The following is a 19317-nucleotide window of genomic DNA, read 5'->3' as shown; positions in this document are numbered from 1 at the left end:
GTTCTCTGGATTGTCCAATTCAGCAGAGAAACAAGACTCGCTTGAAAACAAAACCGGGTCTTGCACCACACGGATTTGACGCCAAATTGCCCGAGTTCGCGGGGTGGATTTGGTCAAGCTGTTTGAAATAAGCTCAATCAAAGGTCTTCTGAGGTCGAGAGGGGCATCCACATCCTCACTACTGCTGGATACACGTATATTTCATGAGCGAACGCAAAGAAGCAGTGAAGGCGTTATCCCTCGCTATATGTACAAAGTCCTTTTATAATTGAGAGTACGCCAGTAGTACAATCAATTTCTGCCCCTTATCCTTTCTCTTTGCCATAAGTTTGGGATGCCAGAAAGACACCCAAGCCTTGAGGAGGCAAAGTTACAAAGGTAAGAGTCCGAGTGAACTGCCTTTGATCTCTTTGACCAAAGTAAATCTCACAATCTTGAAGCTCAACTTGGAGACATTCATTGATGGCTCTTGATGGCCTGAGTAATAAGTAGTACTCATCCGTCTCGTAACCTCATTTACATTTCCTTAGCCTCAGTCTCATCAAGTTTGCTACCTCAGTGACCTTCATGCGGTAAATTTCAATGACAATGAGTGATAGCTCAAGAAGTTTACCATGAGCTTAGTTCAATTCCACCAATCTGGTGGTAAACTCAGTGGAACAATGTTTGTGATCTCCCTTGTCATTACAAGAAACAAAGGGGATCTTAACCATGCTTCGAGTTGGATCTTTCTCAAAAACTTCTTAGCAAGACCATATAAAGTTCAATATTCCTCTGACCGTGTCTAACAAATTCATCTGATCATCATCCTAAATTATTATAAATCAATCCACTCATATTATAAAATAATTCCTCAACAATTAATTTTACGAATACCACTTCAACTTCAAAGGCTTTAAAGAATTCCACCTAAGCAAAACAAAATGACACACTCAAGTCAAACTGATCAGACTTTAAACCAAGATGACTATCCAGACTTTTATTCAGATGATTTCTTTTATGTAAGTTCCGTATCCATTTCCTTTTATCTTAAAACCAAACTAACCATTCAAACCTTTACTTTTCTTAAAATTTGATTGTAGTATGAAGAAGTTAAGATGGAACCCAAGCTTAACTCACTTCGTTTCACTTTCCATACTTCTCCTTCGATCTGGTCACAAACTCGACCAATAACTTCAACACATTTATCCTCCTCAACATCATCTTCCTCCTCTTCTTCCTCTTCAAGTTCAGGTTCAAATCCAAGTTTCTCTTCAGTTTCAACTTCAAGTTCTATCACAACTTACGAAACCCACCAAACCCAAACCAATCCTTCTTCCGAATCCGAATCCCAAGCAGCCCCAAACCCATCAAATATCTACAAACCTAATCAATCACTTAAAGTTAAACCAAACCCAATTGGCAAGACTCCAATCAATTCAAATGAACTTCATCCAGATAGCTGGCTTTATCGTTTAAGAAATTCATCAAATTCATCAAATTCACTTCATCATAAATCTAAAGAAGATCAATTAATTGATTCATTATTACTTTTACTTGCTGATTTAGCTTCTCATCATTAAATTTTTCATCATTCTTCCTTTGTATACATCTTTTCTTTTTCTCTTTTTTTGACATCTTTGGTGTGCTTATACCATGATGGTGTCATGAATTTGTATGAGTTAGAACTGGTTTCACTCTATATACTATGCTATGTTTCAATTCAGGTCTCATTCATGTTCAAACTTTGTACCAGTATAATTCTAGATCACAATTCAATCTTTGTTTTTATGTTAATATTGTCTTCTTGATAAGTCTATCAATCCAATTATACAAGCACCAAGTTAAAACAAAACCAACTAGATTGAATAAGAAATTGAATCATCCAAGTAAAAAGAGTGAGAAGAGATGTACTCGAGATCATGAAAGATGATTTCTAACAAAAAGCTCATCTGACCAACGATAATAATCATCTTACAAATAAGAGATGGTCGGATAGTCAAAGTGTCATCCAAATCTTTGATGTCACTGAAAATGTCAAAAGACAGAAGAGTTCAATTTAGATACCGAGAACTAAAGAATTAGTGATGAAAGGCACCTTCAATCTATACAAGTTACTTATACTTACTGATATCTTACTTTTGTAAAGAAAAAAAACATCCAGCGAGAAAAAAATATGAAGTAACAAGATTCAAACAAGACACAAAGAAAAAGATCAAGATAATGAGAAGAAAAAGAAAAAACCATGATATAAAGTTTATAGTTAAGCAGATTCCTTGAGTTGATCTAAACCATCTTTTACAGATTTCAAACTGATTTGATTTTCTTTCTTTTCCTTTTCCTTTTCCTTTTCCTTTTCAATCACCCAATCCGGTTTAGGCACGAATTTCTTTTCCTTCTTTTTCTTATTCCCATCTGTATTGACAAAATCTTCAGGATAAGCCAATCGATTAGATTCTTGAAACTTTGGATCTGATTCATATATTTCTTTAATTCCTTTCAGTAAGAATTGAATTGCAAAGGTAACCGAAACCTTTAAATCCGAAGGAAACAATTTAAAATTCCCAGATCCAACGGGTTCTTCAGTTTGATAATCTTCAATAATCTGTTCATAATTCGAATAATGTAATACATCTTTTTCTCTTTTCCTTTGAACCGAAAATAAAGTATCAATAGGTGCATCTTCACTAGCAAATGGACTTTTTCCATTCGAATCTGAATTCCGTTTCAAATCAGCCAAAGGTAAAAGTACCGAATTAAGAAAAGCCAAGATCCCATTGCCATCAATTTCTCCAGGTACACAAACCGCATCTTTAATTTTCTTTTTAACTTCTTCAGGTGAATCTAAAAAATCAATTTTCGATTTCGAATCTGACGAAGACATTTTAGTTCCAGTCAAACCAGGTACCATCTTATTCATCAAATGAATCCTTTTACAATACCCAAGTTTAGGTAAATATAATTCTGCAAACGTAAAGATCTTTCTTTGATCGATACCTCCAAATTGGAAATCGACCTTTAAATATTCTTCATCTAAGGCTTGTAGTAATGGATAAAGTAATCCTGATAATGGTGGTGTATCTGATTCTTTGACCACTTCACTTCCTGCTTTTCTCGCATCTCTCTCTGATACTAATGATGCTAATTTCAAACAATCTTGGTTGTATGGTGTTGAATATTGATAAGATGATCCGGTTATAAACTCTAATCGATCGATCGGTACTCCAATAGACGTAAACACCGCTCGAAGAATGTAAGAATAGTAAGAAACTCGTTGATTGATCAGTTCGAGTGGAGCTTTCAAGTTATCCAGAAATGCGTGAACATCTGGAGAAAAAAAGTATGGTCATATGTTAACTTGTGATCGAAAGCTGAAGAAGTATAAGGAAGACTGTAAAGTAACAGATCGTCTTGGTTTCAACATACCCGCTAGTAAGATCTTCACCCGAACACCTGCTCTTAAAAAGTCCGCAATCTTTGCCAATGGTACAAAATAACCGATATGAGCTGCTCATCAACAATTCAATTTCAAATAATATGATGATTCATGAGTCCCAAGAATCAAACTCGTTTAAATATAAACAGACTCACGTCTACCGGTGGTAGCCGTACCTAAGACAGACGAGAATCAAATCAATATGTAATCTTTTGTAACCAATTCCGATCAAAGATGAATCAAACTTACCCCAATAACAAGTAATCAGTCTACCTTCTTCTTCACATAATTTCATTAATTCTTGTGAGCCAAGTACTTCGCCTAAGTTTCTAGTAATCAATTCATATCTTTCGATAGCTGTTAAGGTAGTATGAGTTGATTTTAAATCTGATGATGATGCCATTTGAGATGGTACTACTTTTGAATGTTCTTGTGGTTGTGGTTGTTGTGGTTGTTGTGGGTCTTTGTTGTAGGCTGTCCTTCTTTTTGTTGAGGAAGTTGTGGAAAACTAATTTTTTGAAATCGGGGTTTCAAGTTGTCATTCGATTTCGATATTAACATTTGATCAGCTGATCGGATGCTCAAATCGAGGGATGTCAACCTGGAAATATGCTAGTAACCAAATAGAGAAGTGATTCCAATGAAATGCTCAAGGTTGCAGTGAACAGCAGTGACCTGAACTTGATGTTCTCAAACTTTCACCTCAAAGGCAGCAGTAGGCAAAAATGCTTGTTCCAATGATAACAAACCCAACTCAAAACCACATAAGCCTTACTTCCAATCAGACCCAATAGTATCTATTAGTGCTATGATTGATCATATATAAAAGAGAAACAAAAATGTTTTCTTACAAATCATTAAATCCAAAATAAATGAAAAAAAATCAAACAATGATGAAAAAAAACTCCAATATACATCTATTCTAGAGTATAATTCAAAAAAACCATTAAAACAAAGCAATACAAATAATATCAAACAGAACATGATTTTTTTTGTGTGATTTAGGCTTTAGGTGTACTGGTAGTTGTAGTGCTCGTAGGTTTCTTTTTATCTACTTTTACATAACCACTTTCAAGTCCAAGTGGATCTTCACCATTTTTATTTTGAGCAGTTTCATAAACAGAACCAAGAATTTCTAAATCACAAAAAGAGAACCAACAAAAAAGTTAAATTTCAATTTAGATTTTTCTTGTTTGTTTGAAAAAAGACTTCAACTAACCTAATGCAACAGCTCTTTTCCTAGCTTGTTCACGTGATAAACCAGGATCTTCAAGTATCCTATCACAAACTTCTCTAATAACACTTTCGACTTCCAACTTTGCACCTTTAAACAAAGCTCTCAATCCTTTCCTTGCAGCTTCTTCTTCCAATTCCTTTTTCCTTTCTTCTGTCATACCTGTTCCACCTTCCGCTTCAGCTTTTGCAATCTCATCAAAAACTGCTTTAACATCATAAGCAGCTCGAACAGCTCCTACAGTTTCCGAAAACACATGTGCTGTAGATTTAGCACTATGGATCCATCCACCTACTAACCCTACTCCTCCCCATCCTCCTGATGTAGTGGCTGATAAGTATCGTTTCGATTTCGCAACATACACTTGTCCCACCGTACGTAGTAATTCAGGTCCGAAACTTTCTTCTGCTAACATCTCTTTTTCAATCGTCCATATCATCCGTACACTATTGATGATCTGTTCATCTACTTCTTGATCTGCTTGTTCAGTATACAAGTATAATTTTTTGGTTAAAACTTCCGCTAGATGGCTGACTCTCAGTTCTCTCACTCTTGCACGTTCGGCCGATTCTTTTTGAGCTAGTTCTGCTTTCTTGGCTTTCTGTTCGGCTGTAAGGTTTGCTTTGGTACTTTTCGAAATCGGTTTGGGGGGTGAGACGGATGGAGTCGATTTGGATACTAGTTGGGTTTCATTACTTCCTTCAATCTCTTCTTCTTCTGATTCTTTTTGTAAGGCTGTCTTCATTTCTTGTCCAAGTGAGATAGTACCAATTATATCTTGAAACCTTTCACCACCAAACAACCTGAATCGATGTGATAGATTTCAACTGATCAGTTCGATTCTCATTCAACACATCAAAGTTCAAGTTCACATACGTAGAAAAAACGGCTTCAGGATCCACAAATCCTTCTTCAATATCTTGTTGTTTACCAAACTCATTATACTTTTTCCTCAAAGCAGGATCCGAAAGTGTATTATAAGCCCTAGCTAACTAGAAAAAAAAATTCAATCCAAAAAGAAAAAAAAGAACACAAAACTTAAAACCAAATCGAAAAAACCAAGTGATCTTCTTATGAAAAATTCATTCAATCCTTTCAACACTCAACTGTTTTAAACTTATCTTCAGCCGTAGGATCATCAGGGTTCTTATCCGGATGCATCTTGAGTGCAAGTCTTCTATAAGCCGATTTAATTTCCCCACTAGTAGCTTGAGGACTAATTCCAAGTACATCATAAAACTCAGTTTCCAATGGTCTTTCATCTGTCCCGATCCTTCTACTACCACTTTTTTTGGTAGTGGGATTAGGTTTAGGAGGAGTTGAAGTAGAAGTAGGATTTGATGAACCAGGTGGTGAAAACGTTTTTGAACATTGTGAACATTGGATTAAGTATGATGTGGGTTTTGGGGGTGGTAAGTATTCGAGTGTGGCTTTACAATGAGCACATGTGACTGCCACTTTAATGATGCAAAAAAGAATCAGTTTGAGTTAGTTATCTGGTGAGGTTTTGGTTGGTTGTGAATCGATGTGGGTTTATCTTACCATAAGGTTCTCTGAGTCTTGAAGTGATGATAGTTTGACTCATGACCAAGCTTTTGATAAAGTAAAAGTGAAAGTAAAAGTGAAGTGATATAGTTTGGATTTCAAAGTCAAAAGAGAAACTCAAATTGAAAAGTTGAAATTACAGAAGTCACTCACTCAACCTTAACATATATTCTTATCAGCATCACTTCTTGGGCACGTGACATAGCAACCGAGCTTATATAGTAAATATCCTCATCTCACTCTACAAATTGCTACAATTTCTCATCAATCATCAAGTTACAACTAGGTATCAGTTACTCTGATAAGACGATCTAGCCAGTGACTGCTGAAAGTGATCGCTGCTGATCCAAAGGTGTCCAGAAAATTCAGAAGTGTACTCTCATAGTAGGTACACTGGAATTCCTCTTTAAATACCATGAGCAAGTTATGCTTATATGGAGTAGGTATTTGAAAGAGCTTGATTGATGTTTCCCTTCTAACAGTCACTCCTTCACTCCTTGAACTTTGTTTTCTCAAATGGACACAAAAGATGTTGCGCTCTTTTAGGAGCATATAAAACAACCTCTCATGTTTGATATCTTATTCACAATCAATTGGTATTCATAATAATCTAATAAAAGGTCATGACATTCGCGGCAAATGCGTCATAGGATCTTTACTCCAGCTTTCAAGTTTATCCGGCCCTTAAGTGTTGACCGGAATACTTTACCAACGAAAGAAAGATGTAGGTGGTCGTGAATTGCGATTGGTCAAGAAACCATCTTTTGATGTACATTGTAAAATTGATCTTGGTTTCGTAGAGCTTTTGATTGCGGAAGTTATCATTGAAGAAACTTTTAGATTGAAGGATTCGAAAATACTCATGTAACGGTCAGAATTCATGAGACAAAGAATTGAAAAGTATATTGATTTCGGTTGATGAATAGGATTAATAAACCGTTTCTTGAAGATTCATATAAGACCGTAAACTGATATCACCCGATGATACATTTTTCGATCCCAGCTCAAGGAGATGAGATAACTGATTAGATAATAGTTCCTTGGCAAAGGAAGATAAAATTTAACGCGGGTGTGAATGTTTGGTGACCAAAGTGAATCCGTCTTCGTCTACCACCGGGCTCTTGGGTCGAGATCGCGCAGGTTGATTCTGAGCCGGTTCCACATCCATTTGATCATCATCATCATCATCACTCTCTCCACTCTCTACTGCTCCCTCATCAACCACCGTAGCTTGAACGCGAGCTCCACTAATCCTTTTCCGTTCAGCCTGTTTTTCAATCCGATAAATAAGAGTTCCTTCAGCCTCATAAGCCTCCTGAACCGTTCCAGTCCACTGATCCCACTCTTTCCAAACCCCAAGAAGTTCCTTAACCACCGATACTTCTGAATCATCTTCTATCCTTACATCTAATGTACCAAAACACCAAGCGAGTAAAAAATCTTCAAGTTCTTCATTCAAAGGTAATTTTGTAGGTTCACCATCTAGAAATGCTCCAACCAGTTCACTTGCTAGTTCGGATATTAATTCATCCTTTTCAGATCGTCTTGATGAATGTTCAAATGATAATTCTAAAGCTGGCCAAATTGATAAAACTGAAAGAACTGATCGTGCAAATGGTACTAAATAACTTGGTGGTTCTGAGATCGGTGTATTATCTTGATTTTCCATCCTGTTTTTGAGGGGTTGACTGAGGATTGAAAATGTTTGAATCTTATGAGTTTTGATGACCATATCTTTCTGGTATAGAAATTGAATTCATGATTGGTTTGATGAGGAAGAACAGACCGATAAAGCCTATGTGTGTCGTTTGAACCAAGAGTCCTTTGGGGTTTCCGAACACAGGATTGCTATCCTGTTGACTTTTTTTTGAAAATTTGTTGTGCGACGGGTCGTGAGGATGATGAACAGTTTGATTTTTTTTGTACCTATGAATATATGTGAGAGCCTAGTGACATAGCCAGATCAGTTTCACGTTGAACTTGACATCCCAGTAACATCTTTGTGAAACATAGATAACAGCATTTTCAAAGCCATCATCCATGGCCCATCAAACATCACAGATAGGTTGAGACTGTTTGGATTTTCTACCTCTATGCTTGTCTTTCTAAACATTCACCTTTCTTTCTTCCACAATTGTGTGGGTTGCAATGAAATGATCAGACACTATGTATCTTGTCCTGCATTGGAACAAAATTGATACCTTTCCTTTCTTACAACTTTATTCCTTTTCGCAAGATTTTATCATTTAATATGGCGTGCCACTTCCTCTCGAGTGAAAGATGTCTTAAACTTGTTTTGTTTATTTATCACAAGGACTTCAAAGTTCAGATAAGGCAAAAAAAACTGTGGGACCTTCAACCAATTTGTTGAAATAAAGCGCAACACCAATCTAGAGCGCAGTCCGCAGTCATCCAATGTTTTCAAATTAGGGGTTCTCAAAGTTGGCCCGGTTTCAAGAAAACCCAGTTGACCCGGTTGCTTTTTGGCAGTAACCTTGTGTATCGAGTTGACATTTTTTGACAGATCACAGCCAAAAAGTCAACTGGGTCAACCGGGTTTTTACAAACCGGGTCTACTTTGAGAACCCCTATATTGGTTTCCCAAACTTTTTTTCTTTCCACCACCAACATATGTAGCTGATCTCAATCTATTCAAATTCACCATCCGTTTCTCAAACTATAAAGATACCCAACAAGATCAAAGATATACAAAAAGACGTCCGACTCCGTTTGAAATAAGAAATCAAAAACCTCATAAGATACTTCATCTTTACCACTTCAAATGTTACTCATGCCAGAAGACGGTCCACCGGTCTCTCCATTCCGAGCTCAACAGCTCGTTGCCGACATCAAGGCTGCTGCTGCATCTGAACGACCAAGAGCTCAAGCTCAAGCCATGAACGAGGTACGTTCTACTCTACAGTACTAGTGATGAAGTTTCATTCCATCAACATTCATTATTCCAATACATCTACAATCTTGGATCTCAAAGCTGGTCTTTGACTGTAGGGAAAAGAAATATGATGGATAGAATTGATAATGATAACATCCAACTGACAGAACCGAAAACACTTTATGATTTGTTTTACATTTTTCTTTCGCTTTGGCATATATACTTGATTCACACTTCAAAAGCTTGATGATAATCGAATTCGAGAAATCCGTCCACTAGTACCACCTCAAATTATCATTGAAGAATTAGTATGTGTTTTGTTTCGTTTCATTAAATTTGTTAATTTTTTCCTTCAACCCAACATTCTAATTTGTTTACCTGGGCGTTCGATCGATTTTTAGCCTCTGTCAGAGACAGCAGCTCAAACGATTCTTCAAGCTCGTAAAACCTGTGAGAGTATTATCAAAGGTAGTGATGATAGGTTGATTGTGATCGTAGGACCCTGGTTAGCAAAATCTATTGATCATTTTTTTCGTCCGATCATAAATCCTAATTAAATCTTCCACACATCACATTGTAGTTCGATTCACGACGTTAATGCGGCCATTGAATATGGTCAAAAACTTAAAGAGTTAATCCCAAAGTTTGAAAAAGAATTACTCATCATCATGCGAGTTTATTTTGAAAAGCCAAGAACAACAGTTGGATGGAAAGGTCTTATCAATGATCCTTTTATGGATACCACCTTTAACATTAACAAAGGTCTTCGAGTCGCACGAGGTTTATTATTAGACTTGAACGATCTTGGTTTACCTGCAGCTGTCGAATTCCTTGATACTATCTCACCACAATATATTGCTGATCTGGTCAGTTGGGGTGCCATTGGTGCTAGGACAACTGAGTCACAGGTTCATCGAGAGCTTGCCTCGGGAATCTCTGCCCCAGTTGGATTCAAAAACGGTCAGTAATCTAGTAAGAGATATAGTTCATTATTGCATAATCAGTCACTGAATCCAATGTGCTTCTAGGAACCAACGGAGGAGTCGCGATCGCTATTGATGCTATCCGAGCAGCATCAGCTGGTCATCACTTTCTCTCTGTTACCAAACAAGGTCTATCAGCTATCGTTAGCACAAACGGTAACGATGCTTGTCATGTGATTCTTCGAGGCTCAACCGATGGACCCAACTATTCGGCTCAACATGTAGAATCATGTAGTGCACAACTTTCAAAAGCTGGCCTACGACCATCAGTGATGATCGATTGCTCGCACGGTAACTCACAGAAACAATTTGCACGTCAAGTCGTTGTTGCTGAAGATATTTCAACTCAGCTTGCTTCCGGTAAGACTGCTCAGAATATCATGGGTGTGATGATTGAAAGTCATCTTAAGGAAGGTAGACAAGATATCCCTGCTGAAGGTCCTTCTGGGCTTGTCTATGGACAAAGTAAGCCCATTTTATGTCGCTCAATCATTGGACAACCAATACGGTTGCTTACGTCTGTTTTATCAGGTATTACGGATGCTTGCATTAGCTTTGAAACTACCATCAAGGTTTTGGAAACACTAGCTGAGGGTGTACGCCAACGAAGGGCAACCCAGGCTTAATGACTGGATGAGATATATGGAGATACTGGGGAGGTGGCCTTTTAGGTCGATTTCAAAATATTTTGTGGATATGTATTATGCTATCAGAGTTCACACCTTTCTTCGTTAAGATTGCCTGTTACTTGTTCACTTTTATACATGCACTGAAACATCGTCTTGCTTGATTTCTGATCGAGTGTATAGTGAGTAACACTTCAAGGGTTCAAAGGCTAAACCTGTTATGAACTTTCACTAGTCAGCACTGGGGGAAAGTATAAAACAAAAAGCACGAAAATCTATTGGACGTGAATATTTATGAAGCAGATTGCACACCCTCGGACAATTCTGAAATCATACTTATCAGAACTTGTATTTGAATTCTGAGGAGGAACCGATCTTGAGATCTCCTCAACCTTGGGTCTTACACTTCGAGACCAATCCAAAGCAAAAGTGCAAGAGATTTGTTTAAAAGAATTATGGACCACATGCACCTTCTGCAGTTGGAGATTGAGAAACGGATTAAGTACTTCATTTCACCCGAATATCCAAAACCCAAGAGATAGAAACAAGAAATCAAGAACAATGAGAGAAAGTGATGAAAGAAGACACAATAAGAATAGATTTGGCAAGAAGATAAGTGATTATTTGCCTATAGACAATTGTATCAGTGAGTGAAAATGTATACTAAAAGATGGAAATATAATTAAAAGTAGCTAGGGAATTGCTTTTCAAGAGCTCGAAATTGACAAGAGATCTATGTCAAACCAGAAAGAGCACAATCAGATCATGTCATGAGTCTAAGATCATAAAATCATCAACTTACATAGTGATTATTAGGTCAAAGATATTTCAAACGGCGGCGATCCGTCTTTTAGAAGGTGTTGAGGGTTGCACTTGAGAGGACCTTTTACGTTTAGAACTTCCGCTCGGTGCCACTCCGCTCAACAGCTTTTGGGAATCTTTAGGGGTGAAATTGACAAACACAGACTCCAAAGGTTTGGGTCGGGTTGGAGTATGCTTTGCACCAATAGATGGCTTAGAGGGAGAAGGTGATCGGGCCAATGTCAGTTCGGAAGTGCTCTTCTGGGTTGAAGATGGGTTCGAGGGTGTGACAGGACTTCGCGAGATGGTAGTGGACGGTCCGGCCGTTGTGGGCATTGGTTTTGGTTGGAAAGAGGTCTGATTACCAGAGAAAAATCCACCGGACGCGAGAGAAAAATTAGCCATAAAATTCACCCTGTGCTCAAAGTGATTCAGAACACCGCTCAATAGAGAATCGGGCGACCGGGACGTCGGAAGGCTAGCACGATCTTGTGAAAAGTTCGATTTGCCAAAAGTTTGCTGATAAACCTCTGGATCTGAACGAGATTGTGACATTAAAACTGAGGGTGAGTCGGCCTTTTTCTCATTATAGGAGGTCTGGATATGAGGAGAAGGTAAGAGGGAAGAATGGATAGAGGGTGCTAGGGATTGATCTGTGAAGTTCTTTATGAAGGAATTCGAATCAAAAGCTGAAGAGAAAGGGCGAAGACCTTCAGGTAGCTGCGTGGATGGTTTGTCGATGTTTAATGAGGTATCGAAGGATGAAGTCATCCCAGAAGAGAATATATTATTATCATGTAAATGATTTGAATATGGGGTCGAGTTTTCTTGGAATCCCAAATTGAGAGGCCAAGAATTGATATCCTGCGAAGTTGGCAATTGAGGAAACAAGTTGAAATTGCGCAGCGAAGAAGAAACATCTGGCATGCAAGAGTCGGAAGACCTATGGCTTATGGACGGATCGTATCCTGTTGGTGATTGTAGAAGTGAATTAAGGTCGATTGAAGAGGTAGCTCCCGCACCAGCGGAAAATTGGCGTGAATTAAAGAGTCCAGACTCTTGTGTTGTTTGGATAGACCCCGGCTTTGCCCACGAGTCTTGATTGCGGCCAATATGGCTCGGTGAACCAGTCACTTTGATCGGTGAATTTGTGTTCTGATTGGAGGATGGAATGCTATGTTCTTCAAGAATATCATCTGTTGAGCGAGATTTTTTACGCTTCTTGAGGGCCGGCGACCTTGCGTCCTTTGTCTTCGTCCGCGGAGACTTGGCTTTGGAGGTTCGGGGTTTTGTGGGCGTAGTCGGAGAAGGTGGAAATGCTGTCAAACGACGAGGATTGGTTGGGGATTGGAAGAGGGGGTTGGGTTGGGTCGGAGTGGCAATCTCTTCCAGAGAGGAATGCGCGGGAGAGACTGAAGCAACGTCGACTGGGTTACAAGTAGTTGAAGTAAAGTTTTGGAGGAATGGATTAACGAGCGCAGCTCGGGGAGAAGCGTCTGATGATGATTTTGGGGAGAAGCTGATATTGTTTCGACCAACTAGCTTGAATGGCCGATCCAATTGAGCAGTAGGAGTAGAAGCCCTCCAGGGGTCAATGAAGGCGGTGGTGCTAGAGAAACCTGGTGAGGGCGGATCGAGATCGATGTCTGGAAATGGGTCGTCCAAGAATTTATCAAACTCGCCTTCTCCGATCGCCAATTGAGGTGCAGAATATTGTAAGCCTGAATTATCGCTTCCCGATGAAATCGCGTCTTCCGTTAATAAGGAATCGTGTGCCGACGGCATGAAAGGATTGGACATTGACCCGTGATCCCCGAGCATATCTGTTCGACCCAAAAACGTTGAGCCTTGAAAGAAGCCATGATCAAGCGAATCTGAAACAAAGCGAAAGCAACACAGTCCCATTCAGTCAATGAATGACGCAGTCGTGCGAGCATTGAAAAGTCTGAAAACGTACTCCCGTGCATCAAATCATTGCTCAAATTGTCCATGAAAGTCACTGAACTGTAGGATTCGGAAGATGCCTGTTTGAGTGCATCTGTGGACCATGATAGATCCGTAATAGGATCAAAGTCCATCTTGCTGATTAAAGTGATGAATTCTAAGCGATGAAGAATAATAAGAGGCTCTTTTTCCCGAAATTGGGCTTGAATTTATGTGGATGTGTCTTTAAAGAAATTATTTTGGAGAACAAACGAGGAATATGAAAGCTCAAGGTACAAAAGAGGTAAACGCTTCTGCCAGCAGAGCAACGATTGATTCAGGATGAGAGAGTCGGCTTTTGTTCTTCCTCAGAAGCTTCGAGAGTTCAACAAAGAATTAACAAAACAAGTGAAATCGAAGTCTTTGATGACAGATTTGTCAATGAGGAGTTGGCAGACAATGCACAAATCACCACAGGTGAGCCGCAATAGACAAAAGAAGTGAGAGGATAGAGCAGCAGGAAACAAAAAGTCCAGCGCAAAGTGCAAGAACAAAAAATCAGGGAGGTTTACGAGAAATAATGTGGCGACCTCTCCCAATTTGCCATTTATCGCTTTGTCGGCATCTAGAGGCATTTTGCCAAAAACGCTCATCTTGACATCCATTGTGTAGGAAGACATCGTCGCATCAGTAAGTCGGCGAAGAGGTTGCATAAAATCTTCAACAATTGGATGTGTAGGTTTGCCAGAAACGATGCCGGCTGTAGATATGCCTGGGTGCGCGAACGATGAATATGGCAAGAGCGGCCGCCGGCCTGTCGAGTTGCCCATCATTCTGAGCTCGATGCGGTAAATACTTTGGATTTGAATAGCTGGCCAGATATGGAAAAACTCAGTGGAGGCACCGTCCAGCCAAGAACAAAGTCACCCCTCTGAACCTCGGCCGCCTCCGGCCCCTGCTCTCGTGCAAGATAATTGATTGATGCTCTGAACCCCATGGAGGAGGTGTGCTGAACATTATGCTCTGACGCCCGCCGCCCATATCCGGTTTCCAACCCAACCTTGACTCTATGACAGAAGTCTGCCGCGCATACCATCAGGTGGAAGAGGTGCGCTGAAATCGACTTGATAAACTTCAGGAATCGAAAGTCGTACAGCTCGAACGTTACAAAGCCTTCAAGACTACACCTCATGTGCTGTAAAACGTTGGCGACACGTGAGAGTTGGTCAATTCCAAGCAGCACTCTTACAAAGTTTGATTTTGTTAGACCCGAACGACAATATCTACTTGCTGTGCTTGATTTTTAGTAAGATTTCCTATGTCAGGAAATCGCATAAGCAAATCCGCGATGGACCATGGCTCATACCACTTCACCAAAAGCTCATTGATTCTCAAAAAAATGTGTCAACCCCACATTTCAGTCAATATTTCACCATCTTGTGATGTCATGATTTAGTCATTGTGTTGCAATGGGTGTCACGGTTGACCTATAAAATAATTTATAAACAAGGCACAGGTGCAAATCGTCTGCCATGTGGAATCAAGTGAAGGACTTTTCATAAACAGACAATCATAAAACTGTCTCCCATTGGTTCCTTCTTAGGCTTGATTTTCAAAGAATCAAATATGATCAATATTACGAAGATCATATTGTGTGTTATGATGTCTTCATTTTTCATTTGAGTTTACTGCACTCTTATCAAAGACTGTAGAGTGACCACTGAAGCTTTCAATTTAAATCAAGACCATTTTTAGTAGAAAATTGACCCTTCAGGATAAGACCTTATTATTCCAAGCTTCATTATTTGATGAAAACATATATGAGTGCGCGCTAATCGAGCTCTTGATTTTTATGTTGAACATGACCACCACATTTGAAGTTTGAAACCAGTTGAGATAACGGATCTATGTTGGACATGATTGGAACTTCAAAGTCTGTTTTCAATCTTACCCCAATCATTAGTTTCCCCCCCTCATACCCATACCCATATCCATATCCATTTAACTTCTCGCCATCATCGACAGAATTTAGAATTTCACGAGACATACCAAACCAATTCGATTGGATTGGAGCTGATTGCATACAACATAAAGAACAAACACACTTTGAATTACAAAAATGGCCACCTTTGTGAATTGGTTGAAAAGTCCAGCTGGACGTCAATATTTCTTTAGTAAGTTCATATTTCATTTATCTTGCTCTTCTTATCAAACTTTAAACCATGATCTAACCTTTTTGTCTTTTTTTCGATAATAGGTACTCATTTGTAGGTCTTTGTATACATATCTATTTTCCCTTGTCACCGAAACATGGTTCATTTGAGTCGTGGCCAAATGACCAAGCATATAACCAGAATAATCGGGATAAAGCTATTGGATGATGATAAGATGACTTAGTAAAAAATACCTTGTTTTGTGTTTAGCTGGGGACCAGTAGCAAATTGGGGTTTACCTATCGCTGCCTTTGCCGATTTATCCAAAGATCCAGAAATCATCAGTGGTCCAATGTAAGATATATGATTTTAACTTCAATCGATCACATATTGACATTGAAATATCTTTTCATTTCATAGGACTACAGCTCTTGGTGCTGTTTCGATTTCTTTCATGCGATTTGCTTGGAAAGTTCAACCCAGGAATTATCTATTATTTGCTTGTGTTAGTCTAATTAGTCAATTTATCCATCATTGCGTGCTTTATCATTCACTGAAGTTACAATTCATTCTGATTTTTGAAATTCTTCTGGTTTAGCATGCGGTTAATTTGAGTTTACAGTCTATACAAGGAGGAAGGTTTATAAGTCATTACATGTTGGTCATTCTCATTTGCCATGTTGAATTTATCGACAGATCATAGGAAAGTTAATCATCAATTCGACTTTTTTCTGGTAACTTACTCTATAGGGCAACGCAATCCATATCAGAACCTCAAAAATCTTGAATAAATTCTAATGATCGATATTGAAGAAAGAGACAGGAAGATTTCAACAATTTTAATTTCACTCAAATTTAAGAACTTCGGTTGATCACGTCGATGAGGTAATTCAACCAGAATCTGTATTGCCAAATCATCATCAGATCCGTCTGGGATGGATGGCACCGTTGATAGCTTTGAAGAAAGGCACTGTGTCAATGTCCTTGTAGCGCGTCAGCATGCACACACAGATATTTTTGAAACAAATATTGAAGTCTTTTGATCATATTTAGACTGAGATTCTTGTTGAGCACCCTCAGTGAATAATGATGTATTTATAGGCTTTGCAGAATTCTTTGTCAACAGCTAGGGTCAACTGAAAGGTCTGAGTTGATAAGGGTGGGCTAAGGGTTAGATGTGCCTGTTGTGGAACCTCTTTGAAGGGTCTTTTGAGGGTCTAAGAAAAGTCCTTTGTATGTGCACATCAACATGCTACAAGGATAAAGACATGGTGAGCGGTGAGCTAGGTATATGAGGAAATCTCTGACCTCCTGTGGGTTGTGGAGGTGGAGGTGTTTGTCGAGTGGTCACCTCTTGGAGCATGTATTCAGGCAGAGAAAGGTATGAGGACTTTGGGGTACAGATCAAGAACATGATTTAATAACATCCTGGATTGGCCATGAAACTCACTTTTTGAAAGTTTTGGTGCACCATGCGGGAATTTGGGTCAGAATATTGTCTTCCAATAGTCAGGTTGGGTTATGGCCTAACAGTCCCCTCAGCCTGCCCCCCGGTAGACCTCTACAAACTCTGGGGCAGTTGGTCTCCATCCACTTCATGTAGGGCACATGTGGCATGCATTGGGGCTTGACTCTGCCTTGTGGTTGCCGCTTGCCTGCATTAAAGCCAGTTGGATTTCAAGTGCAGAGCAGAATCACAGTCAAATACTGATCCATGCACAATGAAAACACAGAAAACCAAGACACAAGTTATGATACAATATATGAGAATCCTATAATTGACTCTGCTTTCATTCATATACCACATGCCACATGTCCACTTACAAACTTTGGCAATCTCAATTCCAAACATTGTGGAAGTCATAGGAAGGATTTCTCAACAGACCATTGCAGATTTCCTTTCACAAGGTTTTGGACACATCTCTCATCAGATACCTCATTCTTTGTCTCTCAACTCCATTTTTTATAGTATTGATATCTTATATTCCTCTCATTGCAAAATAGAGCCTCCAGTATCCTTTGGATATATCTCTTGACATTGGACATCCTGTGCCTTTATTGCTCATTCATTTTGATTCATCATCATTAAAAATTGTAATCTTAAGCCACCACTTTCCCACCAAATGCTTTTTTTGTTTGTGAGATTTGCATCTTGAGTTCCTTCCTCACACTTGCTTATTTGACCCAATTCAGCCGCACAGACCCAAATTTATACCATCATCTACGTCTCACCTTGAAATCTGACCATCTATGAAAATGGTGCAAAGTAACCATCCACCTAACCAATTCAAGCTTGCTAGGATGTGTTCCTTGTATCTCTACTGTGTTGATACTGACTCACTTGGATGTTTGCACAGATTTTGAATTGGTCTCCACAGCGGAAATTCCTGCTCTGTAGACAACAGATGAGCTCATATGGCCCACATTCTCAATTACAGAGTCACCTTGATGTTGTTGCACAATACAAGGCTTCTCTTGTAGCTGAAAATGTGATGGTACCTGGCCTCCATGACCACAGAAATGGACATCCCTCCCTCACATCAATTGCTAATTAACAGCCTGAAATATTTGACAAGGATCATGAGATTGCCCCCCCATCTGAAACTCCTGATGTCCGGTCTCCCTCCCCTTTGTCATACCCACTGGTGGTCATACCTGTGTGCTCTTCAAATTGCGGAGAAGAATCAATCTAGTGACTCAGATGACTCCAATCTCAAAATTGACATTCACAACCTTGCTGAAGCAATTAACACCATGAACAAAGGGTTAGATTTCCACAAAAATGAAGCGGATGAAGTAGCTCTTGAGGTGGATCTATGTATAGTTGCTAGTGGCAAAGCCTTTGAAATTTCACACGGGGTAGATGCCCCAAGGAATGACATTTTGACCCTGCGGGGTCAAATTTGTTTTTTTTTTCAAAAAAAACCTGTGATTGGATTTCAAAAAACACTGTGCATAGAAAGTGACTGAGTTAATGGAAATTTCAAAGGCTTGGACACTAGCCACTATAGCTCTCAGGTTCAGGATGCTTCTGAATGGTACCCACTTAAGAAGAAAGGTTTTAGTTCAATGTCCACTAATCCACCTCTATTTTGAATTATTGCTATCCTTACTGAGATAAATCACCCCTTTTATACAGCACATTGTGGCATTATTGATCATTGGATCTACTTGAAGCATCCTATGATCTTGCAATGGTGGTTAATTTATTCCATCTGGGGTATTCCCCCATGCACGCTGAAATCAGCAATACCACCAACCCCGCAAATAAATTGACACCATGTTGAATGTGCGACTTGCAAGTGGCCCAGATGAGCAAACTTAACAAAGTCCCTCGCCAAAGGCCCAAGCTCCAGCGAGGGACTTACCGCATAAAACGGAATCCTGGCGTGAGAAGTAGCCTGTATTGGCACAAAAAACACTACTTTGAATTCTTCAATTTGTTCCTAAATAAACAGGTCTCGGAGGTAAATAAAAGGATGATGGCAAATATTCATTACATATGAGCCAATTGCAAGCTCCCCCAAATCTGGTCTGGAACTTGGGCTACTGGGGAATCAAAAATGGGTCTGTTTTCATTTTTCAGCAGCGGCGAGCCGGCTCAAAGCCTGTATTTCTCAGAAAGTGGTCAAAATAATTGATCTTCAACTACTCAAAAAGATAACTTCCCAGCAAGATAGAAAGGAGGTTGCAATTGGTACATATGTAATGGTCCCTGGCCATTTTCTTCTTTCTTTGTTGCAA

At 39.2% G+C, this 19317-nt stretch overlaps 7 protein-coding genes across 7 annotated transcripts; 3 read left to right on the top strand and 4 right to left on the bottom strand.

The window, feature by feature from the left end:
- Window positions 1-923: 923 nt before the first annotated feature.
- Window positions 924-1562, top strand: MELLADRAFT_104981 (uncharacterized protein; the record flags this gene model as incomplete). The annotated part of the gene is made up of 2 exons (XM_007408132.1): window positions 924-1001; window positions 1083-1562. The coding sequence occupies 2 exons, from the start codon at window positions 924-926 to the stop codon at window positions 1560-1562; spliced, it is 558 nt and encodes a 185-aa protein (XP_007408194.1).
- A 680-nt stretch (window positions 1563-2242) lies between these two features.
- On the bottom strand, window positions 2243-3818 carry MELLADRAFT_34868 (uncharacterized protein; the record flags this gene model as incomplete). Its single annotated transcript, XM_007408067.1, has 4 exons — window positions 2243-3306; window positions 3406-3486; window positions 3571-3591; window positions 3665-3818. The coding sequence occupies 4 exons, from the start codon at window positions 3816-3818 to the stop codon at window positions 2243-2245; spliced, it is 1320 nt and encodes a 439-aa protein (XP_007408129.1).
- A 598-nt stretch (window positions 3819-4416) lies between these two features.
- MELLADRAFT_61850 (uncharacterized protein) lies at window positions 4417-6234 on the bottom strand (the record flags this gene model as incomplete). The annotated part of the gene is made up of 5 exons (XM_007408066.1): window positions 4417-4550; window positions 4635-5452; window positions 5526-5641; window positions 5757-6106; window positions 6192-6234. 5 exons carry the CDS (start codon window positions 6232-6234, stop codon window positions 4417-4419), a joined length of 1461 nt encoding a protein of 486 aa, XP_007408128.1.
- Window positions 6235-7254: 1020 nt separating this feature from the next.
- On the bottom strand, window positions 7255-7863 carry MELLADRAFT_84742 (uncharacterized protein; the record flags this gene model as incomplete). Its single annotated transcript, XM_007408065.1, has 1 exon — window positions 7255-7863. One exon carries the CDS (start codon window positions 7861-7863, stop codon window positions 7255-7257), a length of 609 nt encoding a protein of 202 aa, XP_007408127.1.
- Window positions 7864-8816: 953 nt separating this feature from the next.
- On the top strand, window positions 8817-10884 carry MELLADRAFT_71440 (uncharacterized protein; the record flags this gene model as incomplete). The annotated part of the gene is made up of 6 exons (XM_007408133.1): window positions 8817-9099; window positions 9330-9395; window positions 9489-9592; window positions 9668-10047; window positions 10116-10535; window positions 10602-10884. 6 exons carry the CDS (start codon window positions 8977-8979, stop codon window positions 10694-10696), a joined length of 1188 nt encoding a protein of 395 aa, XP_007408195.1.
- A 640-nt stretch (window positions 10885-11524) lies between these two features.
- Window positions 11525-13575, bottom strand: MELLADRAFT_84740 (uncharacterized protein; the record flags this gene model as incomplete). Its single annotated transcript, XM_007408064.1, has 2 exons — window positions 11525-13371; window positions 13455-13575. The coding sequence occupies 2 exons, from the start codon at window positions 13573-13575 to the stop codon at window positions 11525-11527; spliced, it is 1968 nt and encodes a 655-aa protein (XP_007408126.1).
- A 1964-nt stretch (window positions 13576-15539) lies between these two features.
- MELLADRAFT_104975 (uncharacterized protein) lies at window positions 15540-16276 on the top strand (the record flags this gene model as incomplete). The annotated part of the gene is made up of 5 exons (XM_007408134.1): window positions 15540-15594; window positions 15678-15687; window positions 15844-15927; window positions 15994-16078; window positions 16172-16276. The coding sequence occupies 5 exons, from the start codon at window positions 15540-15542 to the stop codon at window positions 16274-16276; spliced, it is 339 nt and encodes a 112-aa protein (XP_007408196.1).
- Window positions 16277-19317: the final 3041 nt, after the last annotated feature.

The sequence above is a fragment of the Melampsora larici-populina genome (assembly GCF_000204055.1).
Source record: "Melampsora larici-populina 98AG31 unplaced genomic scaffold MELLAscaffold_11, whole genome shotgun sequence".
Taxonomy (NCBI): domain Eukaryota; kingdom Fungi; phylum Basidiomycota; class Pucciniomycetes; order Pucciniales; family Melampsoraceae; genus Melampsora; species Melampsora laricis-populina.
This window is presented reverse-complemented; position numbering and strand designations above follow the sequence as displayed.